Genomic DNA, 25,272 nt, shown 5'->3' with positions numbered 1-25,272 from the left:
AGGGATGCAAAATATGTACTACTGCAGAAAGACAAGAATGAATATTATGGGATACAGAGAGGGGCAAAGAGTTGTGGAGAGTGGTGTGAAGTTAGGGTTCTTGTTCCTTTTGTATTTTACACAATGGCCGTATCAACCATTTTGGAATGATTCTTTTGGAATATGAAACTTCTATATCTTCCACAAGTGATACTTGGCAAAGATACACTCTGGGACAAAACAAGAATTTCAGTTAACGAGTATGGTCGTAATGCATGCATCACTGCACAAAGAGCATGGGGTTGCATACTGAAATTCCCAGTGCCAGTAAAACTTCACCTCTTATCTTACTGTTGCACACCACCCCAATCTCCACAGCAAGGCCAGGTTTCAGGGGTCAGGCACTTACCCAGGGTTTGTGTTTCCTTTTGGAAATAAGGCACAGTAGAGACTGTGGTGTCTTTAGGATACATGGTTTATTTATATATACTGTATGTACAACGTAAACCTAAGATGTAGGGGCTTCCAGGATTACACTCCAAGAGGGTTTCATTTCTTCCATTTCTGCAGCCTTGGATTCACACTGTCTGCCCCCATTGTGCTCTCTCCCCACTTTCACCAGCCTGCTGCAACTTACAACTATTTCCCCTCAGTTTACATCATTTCCCACTGCAATCCTGAAACTCCCTTCTAAAAACCCTGGCAATGTCTTCTGCTAACTACCCACAGCTCAGAGTGGAGCTCCACCCATTTGCTGTCCTGCACAGAGAGTCTCTGTTAATGGCTCATATTCCCTGCCTTTGTTTGCTTAACAAATCGGCCATTATCAGGCTGGCCTGTATTTTTACACAGCTAAATGCAGCAAAGCATTGATTAAATTATAGCACTTAATTTATGGCACCCAAAACCCCATAAAATCACAATATAAACTACCCCAGGCCACTACACAACAGTCAGTACTGCCAGCAGGATTGATGTGTCAGCACTACAGAATAACCTGCCCATAATACAAAAGTGTATCACAAGAGTACTATAGACGAGCAAGAAAGACAAGGCTAGCAATATCTTAAATGAATCAGAGCAAAATATGCCCACAAAAGTGTATATCAAGGGCACTTGGAGTTGTTACTAGAAGCAAATGTGGCAGAGTTAAACAAGTAATGCCTATTTGCCTCACAGAGGATGCTATTTTAGCTATTGCAGGAGATGAATCTGTGCATAGTTCAGAGAATGGGACGGAGACATAGGATTAATTAAATTTCAAAGGTACTATTGGTGAAGAATTCAAAATAAATCAAGAGCTACTAGCTGGCATATACTGACAAGCACAGAAGCTGGTTTAATAAAAGCAATTCTACATGGCTTTTTAATTTCTTAAGGGGGGGGGGGAATCTACATTATTCATGACCCTAAGATGCATACACTGGCAGTTCACTAGGGCCAAGAATTAAATCTATTGATTACATTAACATAAAAGAGAGCATGTTTCAAAAACTCATACAGGTCAGTTGCAGAGCAATCAAACAAAAGCATAACTCTGATTTTTTTACTTGGTTCCTAACGAGATCCTTTACATTATACAAAAGCTCTGAAAAGTTCCTGCTTTATGTTCTTTTAATTCTGCTTTAAATTTCCATTTCTGAAGCTTTGACTTTATTATTGCTTCTCCTTTTAAAAAATCTTGTAAGCTATGTCAGGTAACTCTCAATTGTAGAAAATTGGGGTACATATAAGATAACCTCAGTATACCATAAGCATCCTAACCCTTAAGGGATCCAAGCACAGGATAAAACTATTCTAGTAAGCTCAAGATGTCTTACATTAATTTAATAATGACCCTAAATAAATATTTCTTGGGAGAAAGGGCCAAAAGGCAGATAGATACAAAGGATTATCCCCACTTTCCTTGGATCAAAAAAATCTATAATGACTACCAATTCCTGCTTCTGAACTCTAAATCTCTAAGACGGAACCGAATCACAACACTTAACAAGATAATGTCTTCCCCACCCCCACCCCAATGCATGTGGCCAGAAAACCATCCACATCAATAACCAACATCACTAAAAACATTACCTCTAGAAGTATGCATCAGAAAAGAGGTTTTTTAAAACCCTGACTACCAGTATAAAAGCAAGAACTAATCTTACGAATCTTACTGTGCAGCTGAAGCTTTCGCTGGGCAGAGAAATTTAAACAATTAAAGTACAGCCTTACTCTCCCCGCCCCAAATCTGCCACAACGCCGATTACAGAAAAGCAGCATCAGCAGAATGTGAAGTGATCGGCTAATCCGTGGCGAGTGACCTTGAGTGTGTACCGCACTTTATTCCCCTCCGATGCCAGTTAAGGAGGAGGGGTGAGCCAGGAGGGCTCCTCTCAAAAGAAGGAGAAACGCTCAGAAGTTATCACCCGCCAACATAAAAGGGAAAGACACAAACACACTTGCGCAGGAGGGAAAAGGCGTGCACGAGTTTGACGAAGTGGGGAGAAGATGCGAAGGCAGCCGAGAACTGCTGGGGCTGAACAGAGGCCTAGGAGGGGAAGGCACCGGCCAGACCTCGAGGGAGCAAGGGAGGGAAACGGGGGCTGGCTGCCGAGGCCTCCACTGGAGAATTCCGAGCCAAGGGGCACCGGCGCGGCGGAGGGCGGGTAGACTCACCTGCCCACGCGCCCAGGTGAGGGCCCACCGCCGCCGGGTTGCCCAGCACCCACAGGCGGACGGCATAAACTACGCGCTGAAGCTGCAGCCACACGAAGTAGGCGACGCTCGACACCCCGACCCAGTAGAAGAGGCCGGCGTAGGAAGACAAGAAAGAATCTGAGGCCCCCATAGCGCCGCCGCAGCTCCTGCGACCACAGCGACGAGACGGCTCAGGCGAGAATGAGCCCGCCCGGTTTCCGCCGGGCCTGTCCCACGGAACAGCCCCGCCCCCGCGGCATAGCCATTGGCTGGCCGCTTCCCCCGCGCGCCCTCCTATTGGACGTTTTGCAGCTCGCGGGGAGTCCACGCTCGCGGAGGCCTACTCAAGTCATTATTTCTCCTCGAAACCGCCCTCCTCCACACAGAGGAGCCGGTCCCTTCGCGCGTGCGCAGTCAGGGGTGGGGTGGGGTGGAGCCTATTCCTTTGCCTCTTATAGGCCGAGGCCTTCTTCATTCATGCGGTGGCCACGCGGTAAGCAGGTGGGCGGTTTTTTCCCCGGCGGGTAAATTGAAGGCGGGGAGCAATCGGGCGGCTCGCGCGTGGAGTCCAACGTCCACGCTCAAGGCCGGCCCATCCATGAGGCAAAGGTGAGGCGACTGCATCGGGAAGCAAGATCCACAGGGGCCGCAGATCCCAATGTCTTTACGTGCTGGATGAAAAGAGGATCGTGGGACCTTCATGCCTGAAGTCTTTCTACTGCTGAGATGTTGCCCCGCTGAGTTCTTCTTCCACTCTGCTTAGAGATATTTGTGTGTGGTTGTCCTCCACAGTGTTTTCCCCTCTTTGGGGCATAAGTCAGGAAATGAGACAGTAGCTCGTAATAAAACTAATTATCTTCCCTCCCCCGTAGATGGTTGTGCAAGCAGGCTCTGTGCCTTAGTGGGGAAATCTATGCTCCCCAGGAGGAGGTATCTCTTCAGAAATGATGTTATCAGCAAGCAACAAGTGCCTTGCAAGGCACACGGTATCTGTTTAAGATCTGTACGCAACTTTTCACGTGCATTGGCAAATACTTTTGAACCACCCGAATTTCTTGCAGGTATGCAGCCAGCTATGTGACTTTTCCTGCATGGTGTATCTGCTATAGGTCCCAAGACATTTCACTTCATCTCTTTGTTCATGTGTATATAAATCATTTGGCTGAAGGTTGCATTGGCTCTTTTAGCTTTTTGCATATGGGGTGAAAGCCCCATATTATAGCTTTGGGCACCAGGCAAAAGCCTTTCTCTATAACCAGGGCTTTGGCTGATTGACATTCTGTGGCCTTTAAAATGTGTTTGTGGAAAAAGGATTATTGGTTTTGTTTTTGTTTTATTAAGTATTTTGTGTTCTCATTTTGGTTTTTTGTGTGTGTTGTGAACTGCCCTGTGATCTTCGGATATGATAGAGAAATCGGGAGCTTAGCTTCACTTTGAAGCTAACTTCTGTTACTTTTGCTGTTCCTTTTCCAGCAACACTTTTAATTAGATATATTTATCCCAGTTTGTATCTATAGTGGACTTCAAATTGCTTTTAAATACACTTTTATTGTTGGCGATTGACTACTTAGAGTAAGCATTTGATTGCAGATATTTTGTTTATAGGCACATTTGACTTGATTCCTTTATGGAAAACTTCTATACCCAGCTATCATCTTCTGATGTCCATCTCTTACAGCACCTTCATATTGTATTGGTGCACATTCAGTTTATCCAGTGTAAGAGATGGTGGGTAGGCTTTCACCATAAGAAAATGTACACAAGGAGGTTTGTGAGGTATCCTGCGACTCGCGGAATAAACCTATAGGATTATAGAGGATTATCTCAACCATTACACACTATATGAAATTACAGAACTTGGTAATGCCCAGTTGTGTGGGAGTTAAAATTTAGCAATGATTGAAAAAGCAGGATTATCTCAACATCATTTTCTGGAGTGTCAGTTGTAGCAATGAACACATTATGTGCCACCCCAGTCACTTGGAGAGACTATCTGGAAAAAATTAAGAGGCCTGGATCAGGCCAAAGGCCCATCTAAATCCAGCATCCTGTTCTCACAGTAGCCAACTGGATGGCAGTGGGAAGCCTGTAGCAGGACGTGAGCACCATCCCCACTTGCAGCCCTGGTATTGACACATACTGTATTGACTTCAACAATGGGGGATATACTGTACCATCAAGTAAACAGCATTGATACCTTTATCATCTGTGAATTTGTCTAATCTTTTAAAGTCTTCCAAGCCGGTGGCTATTACTACTTCCTGTAGGAGCAGGAAATGCTCTGTACTTTTGTCTGTCCTGAATCTTCCAACTTTCAGCTTTATTGCATTGCCCCAGGTTCTAACATGGAGAGGGAGAGAAACTACTCTCTATCTACTCTCCACACCATGTATAATTTTATATATTTGTCATGTGTCATGTGCCTTTTCTCTGAAGTAAAATAAAAAATCCGAATGCTGTAACCTTTCCTCATAGGGAAGTCACTTTGTCCCCTTTGATCATTTTGGTTGCCCTTTTCCAGTTATACAATACAGTGGTACCTCAGGTTGCAGACGCTTCATGTTGCAGACGCTTCAGATTAGACTCCTCTAACCCAGAAATAGTACCTCAGGTTAAGAACTTTGCTTCAGGATGAGAACAGAAATTGGGTGGAGGTGGAGTGGCAGCAGCGGGAGGCGCCATTAGCTTAAGTGGTACCACTGTATCCATTTTGAAGTGGGGCAACCAGAACTTTACACAATATTCCAATCATGGTTAATCCATAGAGATTGGCAGTTTTATTTTCAATCCTTTTCCTAATGATCCCTTACATGAAATTTCTCTATCATACCTGCCACATGCTGGGTCATCACCTTATTGAGCTATTAACCACAAACTCAAGGTTTCCTTCTTGGTCTGTCACCACCAGCTCAGACTCCATTAGCAATTGTTTTGCCCCAATGTGTATCACTTCATTTGTGACCGGTAGCTTTTGTGCAAATGAATGGATAGTTTTCTTCTTGCTGTCTTTCTGACAATTTTCTACTCTCTTTTAAGCTCTTATCTGCATTGCTCCATTTGTTAACTAGCAAGTAGGAATGTCAAAACTTTTTTAAAAAATCTTTTTAAATACTTTGCTCTCATTTCACCTAGTTTTATATCTCTCATAATTCATGCCAGCGTATGATAGTGGTGTTTGATACCTTGGTTGTTTTCATGTCTTAAAGTACCAGCTCCAGTTTGCTTTTTTATTGTCCTATTCAGAAGAATTAGGGAGCCTTGGTTTATAAACTGAAAATGGCTGTTACTTGTCTGAACAAAGATCTATTGCTTAAGTAAGAGCCTTTATCCACATGTTTTGGACAGGACATAACCTATAGATGTGGCAACAACACAAAAGGTAAATTTGTGTAAGGCACCCTGTGGACTAAAATATTATTGACTACCCCAATTTCTGAGCAAGCTTCCAGGGATTCCAGGCACTCACTCAGGGTCCATGTTTCCTTTTGGAATTGAGGGACAGCAGAGACTGTGGTGTCTTTCTGATATATAGTTTATTTACAACCTGAGCCTACAGCATCAGCACCTTAAAAGGGTCTTGTTTCTCTAATAGCTGCAGCTTTAGATTCAATCAGAAATCAAACATTGCTCTCTGATGCTCTGCTTGCTGCTTTTTTTCAGCTTCTAACTCACATAACACAAATTCTGCTTTCAAACTCAGGCTTTTGTCCTTCTCTACCAGAGAGCTGGAAGAGGGCCTGCACCCATTTGCCATCTGGCACAGAACCCCATTTCCTCTGTTCTCTTAATGACCCATTGCCTTTTGTTCTTCTTAATGGCCCACCATCCCAGGCGATGACTTCATGAGGAAGCTAGTTGCCTTATAGGATGGATTACAAAAGATGGTTTAGAAATCTGGCATCACAAACTCTCTCTGTGCAATACTAATGTGTGGGCAGCTTTCCCAGCCCCACCAGGTTAAGCCATATGCCTCTAGTGTCCAAATTGCATAATAGAGTTGCTACAGGTGTTGTCAGTTTGTTCACATTCCCTTCCTTCCTTAGGCAAAAACTTTCTAAATGCCAAACTAGTAAAGCAGGATGAACTTAGGACTTATTGTGTTGAGTAGGCCATTTTGAAAGTCATTCTTTTAACCCAGAAGTGAGGAACTGCTGGCCTGAGCTGGAACTGACCTGACAACCTTTGCTATTTGGCCTGCCAGCCTCTTGTGAACCACTCTGAATCATGTGGGATCAGTAGTCGCAGTAGTGCTGGTAGAATTGGTGGCACAGCTGCTGAAGAAGAAAAACCAAACCAAAGAAGTCTGGAATCCACAGGCGCTCTCTGGGGTATTGAGGAATGGTGGTCATCTGCGTGATAGCACCCACACCCACACCCGAGTGCTGGGAGTGCAGGAGTGTGCAGAGATCACTAGAGAAGCATCTGAACAAATTGGCAGTGATGACTTTCCTACATTTCCCTTCCAGCTGCCCCATCTAAGAGATGCTCCTCTTATCCGAAGTCTTTCTTCCCAGCAGCTACATCCAGTACTCATGGTGAAATTGAAAAGTGCATCACTTGAAAAGCGCTGCCTTGAAACCAACTTTAAAAGAGCATTACTGTATTAGTTTTCAGCGAACAGCTTCATTTGCATTAATATAAGGGAGATGTCCCTATCTCGACTGCTGCTCTGAAACTAGACCCCTGCCTATGCATCTGCTTCTGACCGCTTTGACAGACAGCTTCCTCTAGTTCCCAGAACCCAACTATTTGGATACAGACTTTTGTCAACGCCTGATATTTATTTATTTGGTGCATTTATATATCACTTGGGATGCGGGTGGCGCTGTGGGTTAAACCACAGAGCCTAGGACTTGCCGATCAGAAGGTTGGCGGTTCGAATCCCCGCAACGGGGTGAGCTCCCGTTGCTCGGTCCCTGCTCCTGCCACCCTAGCAGTTCGAAAGCACGTCAAAGTGCAAGTAGATAAATAGTACTGCTCCGGCGGGAAGGTAAACGGCGTTTCTGTGCGCTGCTCTGGTTCGCCAGAAGCGGATTAGTCGTGCTGGCCACATGACCCGGAAGCTGTACGCCGGCTCCCTCGGCCAATAAAGTGAGATGAGCGCCGCAACCCCAGAGTCTGTCACGACTGGACCTAATGGTCAGGGGTCCCTTTACCTTTACCTTTATATACCACTTAATCGTTAGCAATTTGGTGTACATAAAAATAAACCATACAGAGAATAAAACAGTAAGAATTCATCATTAAACCAAACAGAAACCCAAACACTACCATAAAATGGCTGCTGGAATAAGAAAATACTGGTCATGCACCTGACGTTCAACAAGGATGGTGCCAGTGTCTCATCACAGCTAGGAGGACTTTCCACAGGCTGGGGAGCACAGCAAGGAATGCATGGATTCTAGTAGTAATGAGCTGTGCAGCTGAGCCATGAAGGACCACCAACAAAGACTCCCCTAAGGATCTCGGTGATTGGGTAATGACAGAAGGGATCAGGCAGTCCTTAAAATATCCTGGATCCAAATGGTTACAGAGTTTGCAAATTAACACAAGAACTTTGAATCTAGCCTGGTAACCAACCGGCAGCCAGTGTAAGCTTTTAAAACCCACCCACACAAGGCACTTCAGTATGTCCACAGCTGGGTAACATGCAATTTTATGTTGGATTTCCCCTTTCTCCCGTACCTCATTAGCTGTTTCTCTCTATTTAATATGGGGTTTACTGATAAAGTGTGGGCTGCTGGACTACCATCTCACTTGGATGAGTACAACATTCTGTGGACAACATGAAAACATACCCACGAGTGATGCGTGAAATCCACTTTAAACTGGCATGTGTACAAAGCCTTGGTTGCCACAACTATTGTAGGGATTGTTCAACTGCGAGAAGCTGTTCTTGTGAGTGCTTATTTGGCAAGATGAAATCAGTTTAGAAATAGTGCATCAATTCCCAGGCTTGCTGTTAATTAGTTACTATATGAAGTCACTCCTGCTTGTCAGCAGGAAGGTACAATATGCATGTGTGGATTTAAATTGCCCAGAATTTGTTAATTAGAAGTGCACCAACATACCGCTATTACTTACCCTTGTCGTTTGTGCCAAGTAATTTTGTTAGTTCCCATTTTTTAATTATAACTTTATGCCCAGATATAGTGTCCTGATCAAGGGAAGTAATCGTAGACCACAGCTGAGTACTGTGTCCAGCTCTGGGCACTGCAATTTAAGAAGGATACAGTGGTACCTCGGGTTAAATACTTAATTCGTTCCGGAGGCCCGTTCTTAACCTGAAACTGTTCTTAACCTGAAGCACCACTTTAGCTAATGGGGCCTCCTGCTGCCGCCATGCCGCTGGAGCATGATTTCTGTTTTCATCCTGAAGCAAAGTTCTTAACCCAAGGTACTATTTCTGGGTTAGCGGAGTGTAACCTAAAGTGTATGTAACCCGAGGTACCACTGTATTGACAAGCTGGAATGTGTGCAGAGGAGGGCAACCAAGATGATCAACAGTCTGGAAACCAACCTATGAAGAATAGTTGAGGGAGTTGGGTGTGGAGCAAGCTTGTTTTCTCCTGCTCCAGAGAGCAGGACCCAAACCAATGGCTTCAAGTTACAAGAAATGAGATTCTGACTAAACATCAGGAAGAACTTTCTGAAAGTAAGAGCTGTTTGACAGTGGAACAGACTTCCTTGGAAGGTGGCGGGCTCTCCTTTTTGGAGGTTTTCAAGAAGAGGTTGGATGGCCATCTTTAGTTGAGATACCTGCATTGCAGGGGGTTGGACTAGTTCTGTGGTTCTATGTCAAAGTTTATTTAAACTCGGAAGCACTACTTCTGTTCCAAATGATTTGCAGTCTAGCAGCACATTCCTAACCATGTTTACTCAGATGTAAGTCCAATTGAGTTCAAGGGTGCTCGCTCCCACTTCTAATCCCACTGTTCGACAGTGGAATTTGCTGCCAAGGAGTGTGGTGGAGTCTCCTTCTTTGGAGGTCTTTAAGCAGAGGCTTGATAACCATATGTCAGGAGTGCTCTGATGGTGTTTCCTGCTTGGCAGGGGGTTGGACTCGATGGCCCTTGTGGTCTATTCCAACTCTATGATTCTAAATGGCAGTGGAATGAGAGAAAATCAAGCTGCCCCAAGCCCATTTGTATATCTTAGACTGGAAATCATAGAAGAAACATGGAATAGAGCAGAATGTGAATGGCATGCCCACTTGTAGGGATTTACTAGGATATCCCCATAAATTTTTACATAGGATTTGCTACAATTAATGGAAGTTATGCTGCACTTTTAAGGAGATTCCAACCTGCTAGACTGCCAAAACCAGATGGTGGCTTGCTGAATTCATGAGCACCTGAGTAGTTCTGCCTTCCCCTCTGGCAACACCCCTGCCCGTACATGACTTATGTAACCCATTCTCAGAGCAATAATTAATGAGGCAGGCTCACCCTGACTTCAGGAATAGTATAAATGGTCTACTTATTACCAGCTTAGCAATGCTACTCTCATAAATCAAAATCAGGTGACTACAGAACTGCAGTACAGCAGACTACATATAAGAGCAGAAAAAGAACACTTCCCTCCCTGACACCTCCAAACAAAGCCTGGTCAGAGGGCTTAGGGACTGCAGGGTGAATAAGGATGCTCATTTTAAAGCATCACATAGCACAGTAACGAGGGGGAGTTGTGCCCAGTCACAAGGGGATTGCAACAAAATGGTCAGGTGGAACCAAACGCCCAAATATGGCTGGTGGGCTACAGCTTTTGACAAGAGTCTGTCCTTTTATTCTGCGACTACAACTGGATACAGAAAAGGAGAGGCAGAGAAGGAAGACCTCTAGGCTACCAAACCAGAAGTAACAATCAAATAATTGTTGTAGAATATAATTGCATAAGCGGACGCGGGTGGCGCTGTGGGTAAAAGCCTCAGCGCCTAGGGCTTGCCAATCGAAAGGTTGGCGGTTCGAATCCCCGCGGCGGGGTGCGCTCCTGTTGTTCGGTCCCAGCGCCTGCCAACCTAGCAGTTCGAAAGCACTCCCGGGTGCAAGTAGATAAATAGGGACCGCTTACTAGCGGGAAGGTAAACGGCGTTCTGTGTGCGGCTCTGGCTCCCCAGAGCAGCTTCGTCACGCTGGCCACGTGACCCGGAAGTGTCTCCGGACAGCGCTGGCCCTTGGCCTCTTTGAGTGAGATGGGCACACTACCCGAGAGTCTGTCAAGACTGGCCCGTACGGGCAGGGGTACCTTTACCTTTACCTATAATTGCATATACTGTAGTGCTGTTTCAGGCCAGAAAATAAATCAACAAAAAACAAATACCAGGAAACTGATATATTGGATGAAATAAAGCTGGAGGTAGACAGAATGTGGGTTGTTTTTTTTTAATGTGAATTTGAATGTGTGAGCCATGATAAAAAGTGAGACTGTAAGACCTGCCTGGCCATTCTTGTGGGAGTTTTACAAAAATACGCATTCAAGCAAAATGACAGCCAAACCTTTATTGAAGATACAGTGTGCGGTAACAAGGCAATGCAAAATTACATTTTCATGTCGTAAAATTACCCTGTGCACCCATACCCAGTGCTATTTCTGTTTATGCCTGACAGTTGGGCTGAATCTTTCTTTTAGAATTCAGACCATAGCAAACCACCCCAAAAGGTGTGTTGCTATCTTTTCTCTTGCAACTTGAGATTCTACATATGTAAGTTCAGTAGTTTAACTGAGTTATGTGGGTCTTCTAGATGAATGTGCACAGAAAAATAACAAAAGGAACGTAAGGGGCCCAGTTTGAAAGTTCTAGTGCAAACCAGGCCTCTTTCTGCTCATTGCTACCGGTAAGGAGCATACCACTATCTAATCTTGGCTAGTCTTTGCTGGCTTGCATACCCCTTAACTGTCCCAATTAAATCAGGACATCTTGGTTTTTTTGGGGGGGGGCATGTTCTCATGTGGGTCACATGATTCACACAACGTGGATCCAGAAGACAGGCATCCCGGTTTTCTGCTGCATCATAGAGGGTATGGGCTTGGCATTTTTGAGACAAATTATGTGCTACTCCAGAAGCACAGGGAAACAGAGTACTCAGAAAACAGAAGCTACTTACACTTAGTTTCTTCAGGTCCACAGTCCTTGATTAGAAATGATATCTGTTTAAAAGAAGAGACCAGCAGTGTTAAACATTTGGATCAAAGAAAGCTAGGCTGGGGTGGGGACATGGTAACACACACAAAAATACTTTTAAATCTACCATTTATTAATTTGGATAGACTGGGAAGAGGTACTGGGAGGCAGGTAATCTAAATTAAGAGTTTAAGAGGATTAAGTAAATGTAGGTAATGTATAAACAAAGAACCAGTATCCTAAAGGAAGTGTAGGGAAAGGAAAAGAGCCGAGAAAAGAATTGAGGAATGTGGATAGCCCTGCTTTTTGCAGGATTCCCATTTATGTACACAATTTGTACATAGAGGTGTGGGTGGCACTGTGGTCTAAACCACTGAGCCTCTTGGGCTTGCCAACTGGACGGTCAGCGGTTCGAATCCATGCAACAGGGTGAGCTTCCATTGCTCTGTCCAAGCTTCTACCAACCTAGCAGTTCAAAAGCACACTAGTGCAAGTAGATAAATAGGTACCGCTGCAGTGAAAAGGTAAACAGCGTTTCCATGTGTTCTGGCTTCCCTCATGGTGTCCTGTTGCACTACAAGCAGTTTAGTCATGCTGGCCACATGACCTGGAAAGCTGTCTGTGGTCAAATGCCGGCTCCCTCAGCCTGAAGCGAGATGAGTGCCGTCCCCTATAGTCGCTTTTGACTGGACTTAACCGACCAGGGGTCATTTACCTTTACCTTTCATTTTTACACAAATTGTGCAAACACTGGTCTGAATGCATTATGGTTGAGAGTGGGGCTGGACGTCATGCAAAACCTGAGCAGTTGCACTATGCTACGGCTCCTGTAACCCATATGCCACTGTATAGGTTTACTGCTTGATGGAAGACAAATGTTCCATGTGCCTGATTTCTATCTGCTGCTGTGGCTGAGTGGGTAAGAAACTGCTCTGTGGGCTGAAATATCTTCAGATTTATTTACAGACCATTCTCAACTTACACAGGGGTTACGTTCTGGGGATAGTGCATAAAGCCAAAACAGCATATCGTCAAAATATGGTGGGTGGGTGGGATTACCAAAGTCTTTTTCCCCAGACAATCACCCCCTTTCTAACTTGTTTTGCCAACCATGTGAAGCTGAATGCACTAAAGTTAAATGTGCATAAGCTGCAAGTTACCCATATTTTTAAAGTAAAAAATGGCACAAGGCCCTTACATCCCTAACCATCATGGCCCCCTGGAGCTGGATAGAGGCTAACAGAAGTACAGAAGTAAGCAGATTCTTTAATTTTTTGTATGTGTTATTACCTCAAAAAGCCCTTAAGGTTTTGACTGAATGTAAAAAGTAGCATTTCTGAATTTTTCAAATAATTTATCCATATATTTAACAATTGTTAGTATTTTCATAAAATAATGAATTTATACAATATTCAGTGTGTCTTGATGTACTTCACATTTTAATTCCATTCCAATATAATACAAAAGGTATCCAATTGTTTATCCGTGTGGATTTTTATCCGTGTGAAGTTGAATCCTGACAAGACAGAAGTACTGTTTTGGGGGGACAGGGGGCGGGCTGGTGTGGAGGACTCCCTGGTCCTGAATGGGGTAACTGTGCCCCTGAAGGACCAGGTGCGCAGCCTGGGAGTCATTTTGGACTCACAGCTGTCCATGGAGGCGCAGGTCAATTCTGTATCCAGGGCAGCTGTCTACCAACTCCACCTGGTACGCAGGCTGAGACCCTACCTGCCCACGGACTGTCTCGCCAGAGTGGTGCATGCTCTGGTTATCTCCCGCTTGGGCTACTGCAATGCGCTCTACGTGGGGCTACCTTTGAAGGTGACTCGGAAACTACAACTAATCCAGAATGCGGCAGCTAGACTGGTGACTGGGGGTGGCCGCCGAGACCACATAACACCGGTCTTGAAAGACCTACATTGGCTCCCAGTACGTTTCCGAGCACAATTCAAAGTGCTGGTGTTGACCTTTAAAGCCCTAAACTGCCTCGGCCCAGTATACCTGAAGGAGCGTCTCCACCCCCATCATTCTGCCCAGACGCTGAGGCCGAGGGCCTTCTGGCAGTTCCCTCATTGCGAGAATCAAAGCTACAGGGAACGAGACAGAGGGCCTTCTCGGTAGTGGCGCCCGCCCTGTGGAACGCCCTGCCATCAGATATCAAAGCGATAAATAACTACCTGACATTCAGAAGACATCTTAAGGCAGCCCTGTTCAGGGAAGTTTTTAATGTGTGATATTTTAGTGTATTTTTGGTTTCTATGGAAGCCGCCCAGAGTGTCTGGGGAAACCCAGCCAGATGGGCGGGGTACAAATATTATTATTATTATTGTTGTTGTTGTTGTTGTTGTTATTCTTATTGTTGTTATTGTTATTAATATTATTATTTTCCACTGTCCCAGTCTTTAAAAGTGGGCAATCTTTGCTGAGACCAAACTTTGAAGCCGCATATCCATAAAAGGAATGCTTGATTTCTTCCAGTGCTTTGCAACCAATAGCTGAGCCAGCATAAGCAGGTTATTTAGCAAACACTGATGTTCAGATGGTGTTTTTGTTTTACATCGTTCTCATATTTAGTCCATTATCCAGTCACTTCCAGCTATAGCTTATTGGGGAAGGAAGAGCAAGCCTTTGAAAGCAGCTCGTGTTGGCAGAATACTTTTCACAGAGTTCTTCAGCACAGGTGCTTGTTTGGTCGTAGAGCAGTATGATGAACCTCCCAACAGGATGCATAGCATATTCTGTAATGTAACATGATGGTAAACAGACAAATTTTAGCAGTACATCAGTAAGCTCCAACAAAGCATTCCATGTGGATGAGGCTGTTGTTTTTCTAAGTCCAGGAAATGATTCTTCATGTCTGAACATATCATTGAGATTCTCATCTCATTTTTGGCAGCCAACACATTTACAAAAAAAGCTCTACATCTCTTTTTCATTAAGGTGAACTTGATTCCTTTCTTTGACCCCTTAGCTGTTGAGGTACCAAATAACATTACTTAGTTAGTTAGTTAGTTAGTTAGTTAGTTAGTTAGTTATGATGTATACTGTCATCAATTTAGTTTGGTTCTTTCTATCAGCTGTTATTTTATGAACACATTTAAATGGCATTGGCCAATTTTCTCCAATTTTTTAATGTGTCTCATCTGCAGAAGGCTTTGCAATTTCCTTTCTATGGAAGATGAACAAATTCCCTCTCTTCTAAAGCTTTCCAAGTTCTTTGGCAACTTGCAAATGCTATGTTGATACTGTAGCCTTATGTTTCAGATAAAGTGGGATCCAGCATGCATAATTATACGGTCAAATGCAAAAACAAAAAACGGTATATGTGTGAGAGAGTTACATTAACGCATCCAGATACACAAAGAAACATTCTCACAGAAAGCGCATGTAGACGTATGCCAAGCACGTCTACAATTGCCATCACAATTGCCCAGTATTGAAACCAATGGCTACTATGTCTTCGGTCTTCAAAACATGCTTGAAACCTCAAAGTAGCTAATTTCCTGTTTCTTAAAGTTACCATAGGCAGGGTGCAATGGCATGTATAAAATTGCCACTGGGATTTAGGGTGGTCTTCTTATGCATGCTACATGGGTTGTTTGGGAAAATAAGCTTGCATTTCCTACCGTTGCTATTCCTTGTACCAAGGCCTGGGTTCAACCACCTTCCCAACCATGATCACAAACTCATCTTCATACTTCCTAGGCAACGTCCATCTGATCTAAGCTGGTGTTTGTCTCAATTCAGATATACAGCAATACTTTTCAATGTATTCGTTGTGTATCAGATCATTGCTACTGTGTGGGCCTTATGATGAAACTATTGAAGAATGGCAGTACACTTGGGACTCTCTATCACGTGAAATTTCAAGAATGTGTCTTGTACCTGCCACTCCTCCCCCACTTTTTGTCCAAATTCGTCCTGTTCATAGATGTTACACATTAAGGGGACAAAGATAAGTCTTTGACATTAGAGGCAACCTGTCTACGAGGCCTTTCTTACAGGGTTGTGCAAGCAACATCAGTCTAATTGGAACAGACATCTCCCAAGCAGCATGTGTATCCATGTGTTTGTGACTACTGCACCTATTCATCCGTTTGGTTGTTGATGCCGGGGCCTCCTAAAGCCACGTTAGCTAGAACCAGCTAACCATCCACATCACAAATGCAGGTTACAACAGAGTCTCTTTGGAAATGGACCCAAGACTTCACAGTCCCATTAGAATACCCATAACAACAAACTCATACATGTAACTGAACAGTGTTTCTGCCTAAGAACATGACAGAAATGAAACTGGATGGACCGACCTCAATAAACAAAACAATTCAGAGGTAGCACACAGCCAGAGTTACATGGTAGAGAAATCCAGGCAGGGAGTAAGCATGAAGAGTCCTTGAATAAAGGCAGGATAAACAAATCATGCCTCCCTAACTTGCTCTGATCTGCTCCCTTGTGGCTGTGGGAAAGAATGTCAGAAGTGCAACAAGGCTAACCTTCCATGCACTGCTCTGTGCTCTGATGAGAAAGCTCCAGCAACAATCTTACTCAGAAGAGATGTTCATTAAATCAAAAACTATCCACTTTTTAACAGCCCATGGCCCAATTTCCGCTTGATTTCTAAGCAATTTTGTATATGGTTAACATGTTGTTGTTTAGTCATTTAGTCGTGTCTGACTCTTTGTGATCCTATGGACCAGAGCACGCTAGGCACTCCTGTCTTCCACTGCCTCCCACAGTTTGGTCCTCTGTCATCCCCTTCTCCTTGTGCCCTCATTCTTTCCCAACATCAGGGTCTTTTCCAGGGAGTCTTCTCTTCTCATGAGGTGGCCAAAGTATTGGATCCTCAGCTTCAGGATCTGTCCTTCCAGTGAGCACTCAGGGCTGATTTCCTTAAGAATGGAGAGGTTTGATTTTCTTGCAGTCCATGGGACTCTCTCGAGTCTCCTCCAACACCATAATTCAAAAGCATCAATTCTTCGGTGATCCGCCTTCTTTATGGTCCAGCTCTCACTTCCATACATCACTACTGGGAAAACCATAGTTTTAACTATACGGACCTTTGTTGGCAAGGTGATGTCTCTACTTTTTAAGATGCTGTCTAGGTTTGTCATTGCTTTCCTCCCAAGAAGCAGGCGTCTTTTAATTTCGTGACTGCTGTCACCATCTGCAGTGATCATGGAGCCCAAGAAAGTAAAATCTCTCACTGCCTCCATTTCTTCCCCTTCTATTTGCCAGGAGGTGATGAAGTTGTTCCTTTTTATTCTAGTTGAATTTGCTTATCTGTGATGCATTTTAAGATCAAGGTATAAAAGAAAGACCATCCATATAATGTAACCTGATGGTAGGCCTAGAACTGGGCAGATTTCACCTCTGGTCAGCTGCAATTTTAATAGTGATTGATTTCTATTGGGCAGCATTTCCCAATCCTGAAAGCCCTTTGATAGCGGAAGCCACTTCCAAGTGAGGAGGAATAAAGCTCCAGTAAATAACATTTATCACTAGAACCTAAATTTGTTAGCAGCGTAAGTTTGATTTAACAAGGACTTGATCATGTATTCTGCACCACACAGGATGTGCTTGATGAATAACCAATTTTATTTTATCACTTTACATATTCTAGGGGAAAATAACTCTTAACTATTGGTGGTCACATACAAAAATCTGATGAAGCACAGAAGCATTTAAGAATCCCTGCCTTTTGCTTGTGCTCACAATCCAGTGTCTGAACCCACACTTCCTGGATTTCATAACCACATTTTTGTCTATTTGAAACACGAAACAGTACCCACCTATTGAATCACAATCTCTGATTTTTGTCTCTCCCCTGAGGTATCCTCAAAGTTGTTGTTTTTTAAAAAAAGACTTTCTGCCAGTGTTGAGATAGGCAGAGACAAACTCACATCATCATGGATCCCAATTTTCCCTACAGAAAAGGAACTTACCATGGTTAAGTAGCAACATTCACTCCTCCAATCTGTTAAGGTTGAATTCTGAGTCTGTCTTCTGCAGCCACCAGGAAAAGGACCTTCCAGCTCAAAAACCCTAGGGGGACAGAGTGCAGCTGCGTGAAGAGATGCTCTGTGAGTGCCTTCAGTACCCTGTGGAGGTTCCAAGGGTGGTTTTAGCAGCGCTGCTCCCTTCAGAAAGCGTCTTACCGATTAAATTTAATTTAATCATTACAGACAACCAGTGATATGAGGAATAAAGATCCACATGGAGTTAGTTAGTTTGAATTTTCTTGTGTTTTTGTATTATTTGTTCATTTTATTCAATGTTTGTATGATGTACAAGTATAAATATTTTTTAAAAAAACAACAGAAAGCGTCTTACCAGGGAGAGGGACCCCAGAGGAGTTCCTGCTGATCTGAGAACTGATCCCAAGGCTGCCACCTGCCTGCAGAGAGTATTTGCTCGTAGCCCGTTCCAAGCCCTCCTGTAGGAAAGCTAGAATGTCTGGTACCTGTCCTTCTAGGGGATCCACCTTATTTCTACGTGCCCACCTGACAAAGGCCCGCCAGGTGAATTTGTAGATTCGCTGAGTGGACTCTGCCGGAAGCTAGGATGGTGGAGGTTACTAGTCAGTCAACCCCAACTTCCTTAGGCATTCCCTCTCAACAGCTAAGCGTGAAGTTGTAGCCAATCCGAGCCTGGGTGGTGGACCTCTCCCGACAACAGACTGCTCCTTTGAGGTAGGGGCCAAGGGTCTGTTACTGATGACGCCCTCAGATCTGCAAATCAAGGCCTCCTTGGCCAAAAGGGAGCCACAACAATGATCTCTCCAGGCTGGACCTGACCCACCTGAGCAGTCTCTGGATGAGGGCCATTGGAGGGAAGACATATAGAAGTCCCCCTGACAGCTGGTCAAGGCATCCATGCCCATTGCTCCCCTCATCATGAACCGGGAGAAGAGCCCCACCTTTCAGTTCTCTGAACTTGCAAACAGGTCCACCCTGGGGAAGCCGAAGCGGTCCACTATTTGTTGGAACACCTGTGGATGAAGGCTCCATTCTGCTTGAGATACCTGGTGATGGAGCACAATACGTGCTCTGCCAATAGGGATTCTAGATGGCTTTCTGCCCAAGACAGGAGAATGGTGGCCTCCTACATGGGGGCCTGGGATCTGGCCCTCCATGCATCTATATGATTTGGTATCCAGGTTGTCTGAATGCATCAGCACGTTTTCCCTCCACCAACTTCTTGAAGCAGAGGAGGGCCAGTCTGACTGCTCTGAGCTCCAAACAGTTTATCGGTTGGTATGCTTTCTCCTTGGACCAGGTCTCTTGGGCATAATGATCACCTGTGTGTGCTCCCCACCCCGAAAGACTCATGTCCATGGTTATCTGGACCTGTGGCTGCTCCCTGAAAGAACACCCCTTCTCTAAAACTGGGGAAAGCCAGCTCTAGGGACCTCCTGGTCTCCCTGCTCAACTGCAGCCTGACATGCCTCCGCTGTATGATGTCCATCTGATAGGGATGGAGAGCCCACTGCAGGGGTCTGGCATGAAATCATACCCATGGCACACAGGTCATGGAGGCGATCATGTGCCCCTGCAGTTTGGCCAGCTGGAAGGTGTCTGCCCTCTTTGCCCCCAGGACCTGTCGGACCGAGGTCCGAATCTTGTCCACACGCTCTGAGGAGAGGCTCACCAAGCCCTGCTTGGTGTCTTTCAAGCTTCCTAGGGCAACATGACCTGCACTGGAAACAGCTTGCTTTTCTCCATTTTCACTAAGAATCTGTGCTGCTGCAGGCAGTCTATGGTCTCTGCTACATCGCTCCTAGCTTGATGGAGTGAGTCTGACCTGATCAGAATATCGCCCAAGTATGGAAAAAGATGAATGGCCAAACAGGTGTACTGATAATGATTTTTCTGGAATGCAAAATGCAGAAACTGGTTATGTCCTGGGTAAACTAGGCTGTGGAGGTAAGCATCCATCAGGTCTAGGGAAGCCATGAAGTCTCCAGGCCTGAGACCCTTTAGAATGGTCTTCAAGGTTTCCATTCTGAATTTATTTCAGGTCAGGTACTGATAGACCCTCTTGAGATCTCGAATGACCCTTCATTTTCCTGATTGCTTTGGGACCACAAAGTGACTAGAGTAGCAGCCAGATCCCCGCTGTGGTTTTGGCACAGGCTCTATCGCTCTGATCTCCAGCAGATGCTGGATTGCTTGAAGCATAGGGAGGTGTTTCTGTGTTTTTTTGGAGCATGGGGAGGAAATGAATTTGGTGGGGGGGGGGCGGGACTGGTCAAACTCTATCTTGTAACTCTCTTGGATAATGCTGAGCACCCACTGTTCTGTGATCAAGGCTTCCCGCTGCCGCCGCCTCTTGCCTCCCCTGTAATTGCTGCCTTGAGGCTGCTTGAGGGAGCTCTGGCTACATGAGGATTTGGGAAACCCTGCCCTCCCCAGGAGGGTTTGTAGCTCTTGAAATCTCTAGTGCTGAATAAGCCCCCGTTGGAACGAAAGGAAGAATAAATTCCCTTCCCTTCCTGTGCACTGACACGACTGCTGCCACGGCCCTTGCTGCAAACTGCAAGGCATCCGGCTGGACATGGACAAACCTCTGAAAGGCCTGAGCCCAGATGCAGACCGCCCTGGCCATGAAGGAAGCTGCAGCTGAGACCTTAATGGCTAGCGTGACCTGTATAACAGAACCTCTGCCCTTTTATACTCAGGGTTGCTGGGGTAATCCTGCCCATCTCTGGAAACCATGGATCCATGAGTAAGGGAACATATGGGGGGCATCTCAGAAATCCCACTCTATACTTATCAAATGGATATCCAGTGGTACCTCAGGTTACATACGCTTCAGGTAACATACACTTCAGGTTACAGAGTCCGCTAACCCAGAAATAGTGCTTCAGGTTAAGAACTCTGCTTCAGGATGAGAACAGAAATCGTGCTCTGGCGGTGTGGCGGCAGCAGAAGGCCCCATGAGCTAAAGTGGTGCTTCAGGTTAAGAACAGTTTCAGGTTAAGAATGGACCTCCGGAACAAATTAAGTACTTAACCCAAGGTACCACTGTAGCCATTTTATGAGAGAGTTTGTTACCTTGGAGGCCCCAGGTGCCTGCCATTCCTCAAACTCTACTGGAAAGGGGAAAGCCCTCTTGGGGGCCTTGCACTTGGGGGAGGTCTTGGAGACATTGCTGGCTGACTGGGGTTGCTTCTTGGCTTGCCTGGCTTCCTCAGGGAGAATGACTGCCTTCACAGCCTTTCCCAAGAGCTCATAAAGAGTTGGGGGGGATGCTCCCCCTCCTCCTCATCTGGGGAAAGCTCACCCTCCTCCCTGTCTGAAGAGGTGCATGTAAGCCTGGATGATGAAGAAAGGGGTTGAGGGCATGAGGCATCCTCTGAACTGGCTGCCCATGGGGAAAGGGAAGGTTCAGTTCTCCTGTAGGTCCTTCGGCCAGGGCCCCTTTCTCCCTGCTCAGCACCCAGCATCACTTGTGCTGGGGCCCCTTTGAGGGGACAAGGGGCTGCTCCAAGAAGAGTAGTATTCTGAGGGGGAAGGGGAGGGATCAGCTCTCTTCCTCCTGGCACCCTGCCAGTTCCCAGCCCTGCTTGAACCATGGGTGCTTTCCTGAGGCCCACCCCCCAGTGCTGCCCTTGGCTGAAGGGACCCTGATGGGTCTGTGGCAAGTGGGGATGGGGGTGGAGCGTGGAAGCCGCAGGTAGGCCCAAAGCCTGTCCTAGCCAGGCAATCCACTCATGGGTAACTGGAGGCCCAACTCCCCTTCTTACCAGAACCTCCAGAATTGCTGGAGCTGCTGGATCAGGCCTTTGCAGGTCGCCCAAAATTTCCTCAGCCTGGGCTGCTGCTAAATTCAAGGGAATTCCAGGCCCCTTTGCGCAGGCAGCTTGGGTTCCCATAGATCCTGCTGATGAATCTGGAGAAAGCTCCATCTCACAGAAAAGAAAGTCTCCTCCTGAGAAGGAAAATCCCTTCTGCTGGGTTTCAGTCCTTTCCTAGCCTTCCTTCCCAAGTCCAGAGGCCTCCAAAGACTGTAGGCCCAAAGGGAGGCCTAGTCAAAAGTACCGTATTTTTTGCTCTATAAGACTCACATTTTCCCTCCTAAAAAGTAAGGGGAAATGTGTGTGCGTCTTATGGAGCGAATGCAGGCTGCGCAGCTATCACAGAAGCCAGAACAGCAAGAGGGATTGCTGCTTTCACTGTGCAGCGATCCCTCTTGCTGTTCCGGCTTCTGAGACTGAGAATAATTTTTTTCTTGTTTTCCTCCTCCAAAAACTAGGTGCGTCTTGTGATCTGGTCTAGAGCGAAAAATACGGTAGATCCGAGAGAAGAAAAACCTGGTATGGATAACAGAAGGGAGCTGAAAGAGTGGATCCAAGAAATGAAGATAAAGAAAGAACAAAGGAAAGAAAAATCCCTTCCAAGATGGCATTCCCATCTTTTTCTTTTACTGGGCCTAGAGCAGGTAAAAGACCTCCTACCAGCGGTGAAGGCAGGAAATGGAACTGGAGCAAGAGGCTTGTCTCTTGTAACTATGATGCAGAAGACAGACTCAGAATTCAAAATGACCTTAACAAATTGAAGAACTGGGCCAAAACAAAATGAATCTCAGTAGGGACAAATGTAAGATTCTACACTTTAGGCAGGAATAACCAGGTGCAAAAACGTAAGTTGGAGGACACCGGGCTTGCCAGTAGTACATGTGAAACAGATCTAGAGGTCTTAGTAGACCACAAGCTTAACATGAGTCAGCAATGTGGTGCATCAACAGAAAAGCTCATACTATTCTAGGCTGCATCAACAGAAGCAGAGTGTCCCAAAACAAAGGAAGTAATAGTACAGTACTGCTCTATTCTGGCTTGTGAGACCATACTTAAGAGTACTGTGTCCAGTTCTGGAGCCACAATTTAAGAAGTATATTGACAAGCTGGAGCATGTACAGAGGGCAACCAAGATGATCAAGGGTCTGGAAACCAAGCCTTATGAGGAATGATTGAGGTTGCTGGGTAAGCCTGGATAAGAGGAAACTGAGAGGAGGTATGATAGCAATCTTCCAATATCTAAAAGGGTGTCACATGGAATATGGAGTAAGCTTATTTTCTCCTGCTCCAGAGGTTAGGACCCAAATCATGTCTAGGACCCTAACCAATGGACTCTCTCGGAAGGTGGTAGATAGACTCCCCTTTCTTGGGAGGTTAAAAGCAGTGGTTACATGGCCATCTGTCATGGACACTTTAGTTGAGATTCCTACATTGCAAGGGCTTGGACTGAATAACCCTAGGGGTCATTGCAAGGGATTGGACTGAATAACCCTAGGGGTCCCTTCCAACTCTACAATTCTATGGTATCCTGTCTGCCTTTAATCATGGAACTCAAGGCAACATACATGTGTCCAGGCTCTCACCCATCCAGACACTGATCAAATCCAGACATGCACAAATTCAGCAAGGTGGTAGCCTTCATACCATACCCCATATTTATAGAGGTTTGCACAAAACTGTTATCAAACCAGATGGACAGGGTGTACATAATAAAATTATTATTATTAAACAGGAGTGGTCAGAAAAATAATGATTTTGACATTTCAATTTATTTTCTGCTTTTACCAATTCCCAAATGTTAACATACACTTAACCCTTTTTGATAAAGTTTAATGCAATTCATGCACAAATTTGCCTATACAACTGCCTATAATGAACAGTAATAAATTTAAATCAAAGAAATTACTGTTTGGACATTGCTAAACTGTCTTCCACAGAATGATTCTGTTAAGCCTTGTCTTCTTTTATGCCATGTTATTACCTATTCCAACCAAAATCACATAATATTCTAAAAGGGTGACTTAGCTTTTACCACATTCTCTCATCTCAAGTAAGCTTCCTTCTGCCTTAGATATAATATATGAACAGTTTATGTGCATAAGAAAATTCCTAACTGAATTTAAATGTAACACACACACACACACATACAGTTTTTGCTGCGCAATTGCTTATTAAATCATTGTGATTGTATAGGAACGTTTTAAGCAGCAATGTCAGAAAATCAGCCATTGCCTGGTATCTCTCTACCGGCACAAAAAAGGTGTCATGTACTAAAGGAAAGCGCAAACATGAAATCACATAGGCAAAAGACGTGGAATAACAGAAGGCTAATAATTCCACCCTCCCAGCAGCAAGCTGTTTAGCTAATGCGCCCGAATCCTAGCAAGTCAGATTTAACAACCAGTTTATTTCAAGCAAAACCTGTTGCAGCAATGCAGAATTCCTCCCCCACCCCATCCCCCGAGGAGAAGCACAAACACAGAGAGAGAGCCTCAGTCAGCAGAAACTGAAACGGCGCTATGACACGCAGCCAACGAAGCGACCGGAATCACGACATTTTCATCAATACTGGAGACAACGATCAAGAGGCCCCTAAAGCAAGCAATCTTCTCCGCCTTCGGACATTCTTGGGCACTTAATCAGCCGCTGCATATCCCGAGACACCCATAATTTGGGCGAGCTCCGCATTTGCATTCGGATCGGTGAAAATCGGGCTTTTGCCGGAGATGAAAAATCCCTCTGCAGCACCCCTGAAATCGGCCATTACAGGAAGAAGCCGGAGCGGGTTTTACGACATCTCCCAGCATCCTTACTGCCTACAATTCCCACACTGCACATGCCCAGCAACTCCAGAGTTAACCCCTTGGTTGCCCAGAGGCAACAACTTTGTGTCATCGGGCTCGACTCTTGTTTCCTCGACTTTCCCCTCACATCCCTGTTCACACAAAATAGGCAACACACGCGACGCGTTAAAAACACTCAGAGTGTCAAGAGAAAGTGAAAAGGGGAGAGACCACACGCGGAGAGCTTCTAAAGGGAAGCCTGGAATTTTTTTTTTAGCATAAGAATATTCTTTTAAAATTCTCCAGAACAGTAACAAATCTGCATCTGCAGTCATCCTCAGGTGTTTACTATAAACGTTTTCGGTTTTAAGTCTACTGGTCTTTGTTTTCCTGACGCTTCTAGAGACTACAGTTTATTTGTATCAATAATAATCAATATTTTTGCTTTGTACCTCAGACAGCAGGTGGAATTTATTCTCCCATCTGAGTACCTCTTAATTTTTTTTTAAATGAATGCACTATTTGTTCTTAAAATCCCCAGGTCTCTTCCCAAGATCTCAGAATACATATAGACATACAGATAGATATACAGATAAGAAAAATAAAGCAGATTTAGAAAACCCTTGCTATTCTACTTTTCTCCTTACAAATATGCATTCAGGTATATATCAGTATTACTATACTACGCTCCTGCTTTTCAGTTCCTTCAGTCTTTCAAGAGCCAACAAACTACATCTATAAACAAAACCAACTACAATTTAAAACAGATTAAACAGTATCTAATTTGAAAGAGGAAAACAAAGCCTCATGGCAAGCCTTCTTAGACTTAACTGAAATGGGCATTGTGTGTACACACTTCTTACTATTTATTATTAATTGCATTTGAAATAACTGCCCTCACAAATAATTGC

General features: G+C 44.8%; 2 protein-coding genes and 1 long non-coding RNA gene across 8 annotated transcripts in view; 1 reads left to right on the top strand and 2 right to left on the bottom strand.

Moving 5' to 3' along the window:
• HSD17B12 (hydroxysteroid 17-beta dehydrogenase 12) overlaps positions 1–3,072 on the bottom strand; it is a 52,759-nt gene extending 49,687 nt beyond the window's left edge. The window contains exon 1 of the mRNA XM_083440904.1: positions 2,641–3,072. Coding sequence (XP_083297030.1) covers positions 2,641–2,812 — 172 coding nt within the window. The 5' untranslated portion in view covers positions 2,813–3,072. The remainder of the gene's footprint in view (positions 1–2,640) is intronic.
• Positions 3,073–3,169: 97 nt separating this feature from the next.
• LOC310682192 lies at positions 3,170–17,895 on the top strand. The gene is made up of 3 exons (XR_014513764.1): positions 3,170–3,270; positions 17,644–17,728; positions 17,799–17,895. It is a non-coding gene; the product is annotated as an uncharacterized lncRNA (long non-coding RNA).
• The window catches only part of LOC310680697 (uncharacterized protein), a 101,135-nt gene continuing 86,894 nt past the window's right edge, over positions 11,032–25,272 (bottom strand). For 2 of the 6 annotated variants that reach the window (XM_083447704.1, XM_083447703.1), the window contains exon 5: positions 11,034–11,808. The gene's annotated coding sequence lies outside the window, so the exon portion shown is untranslated. Of the gene's footprint in view, positions 11,809–25,272 lie in introns of all 6 variants that reach the window. The other 4 variants (XM_083447702.1, XR_014512874.1, XR_014512875.1 and 1 more) reach the window with 4 other exon arrangements.

Source organism: Podarcis tiliguerta, assembly GCF_965153285.1.
Source record: "Podarcis tiliguerta genome assembly, chromosome: 1".
In the NCBI taxonomy this organism is placed as follows: Eukaryota; Metazoa; Chordata; class Lepidosauria; order Squamata; family Lacertidae; genus Podarcis; species Podarcis tiliguerta.
The sequence above is the reverse complement of the archived record's forward strand: the minus strand, read 5'-3'. Positions and strand labels throughout refer to the sequence as shown.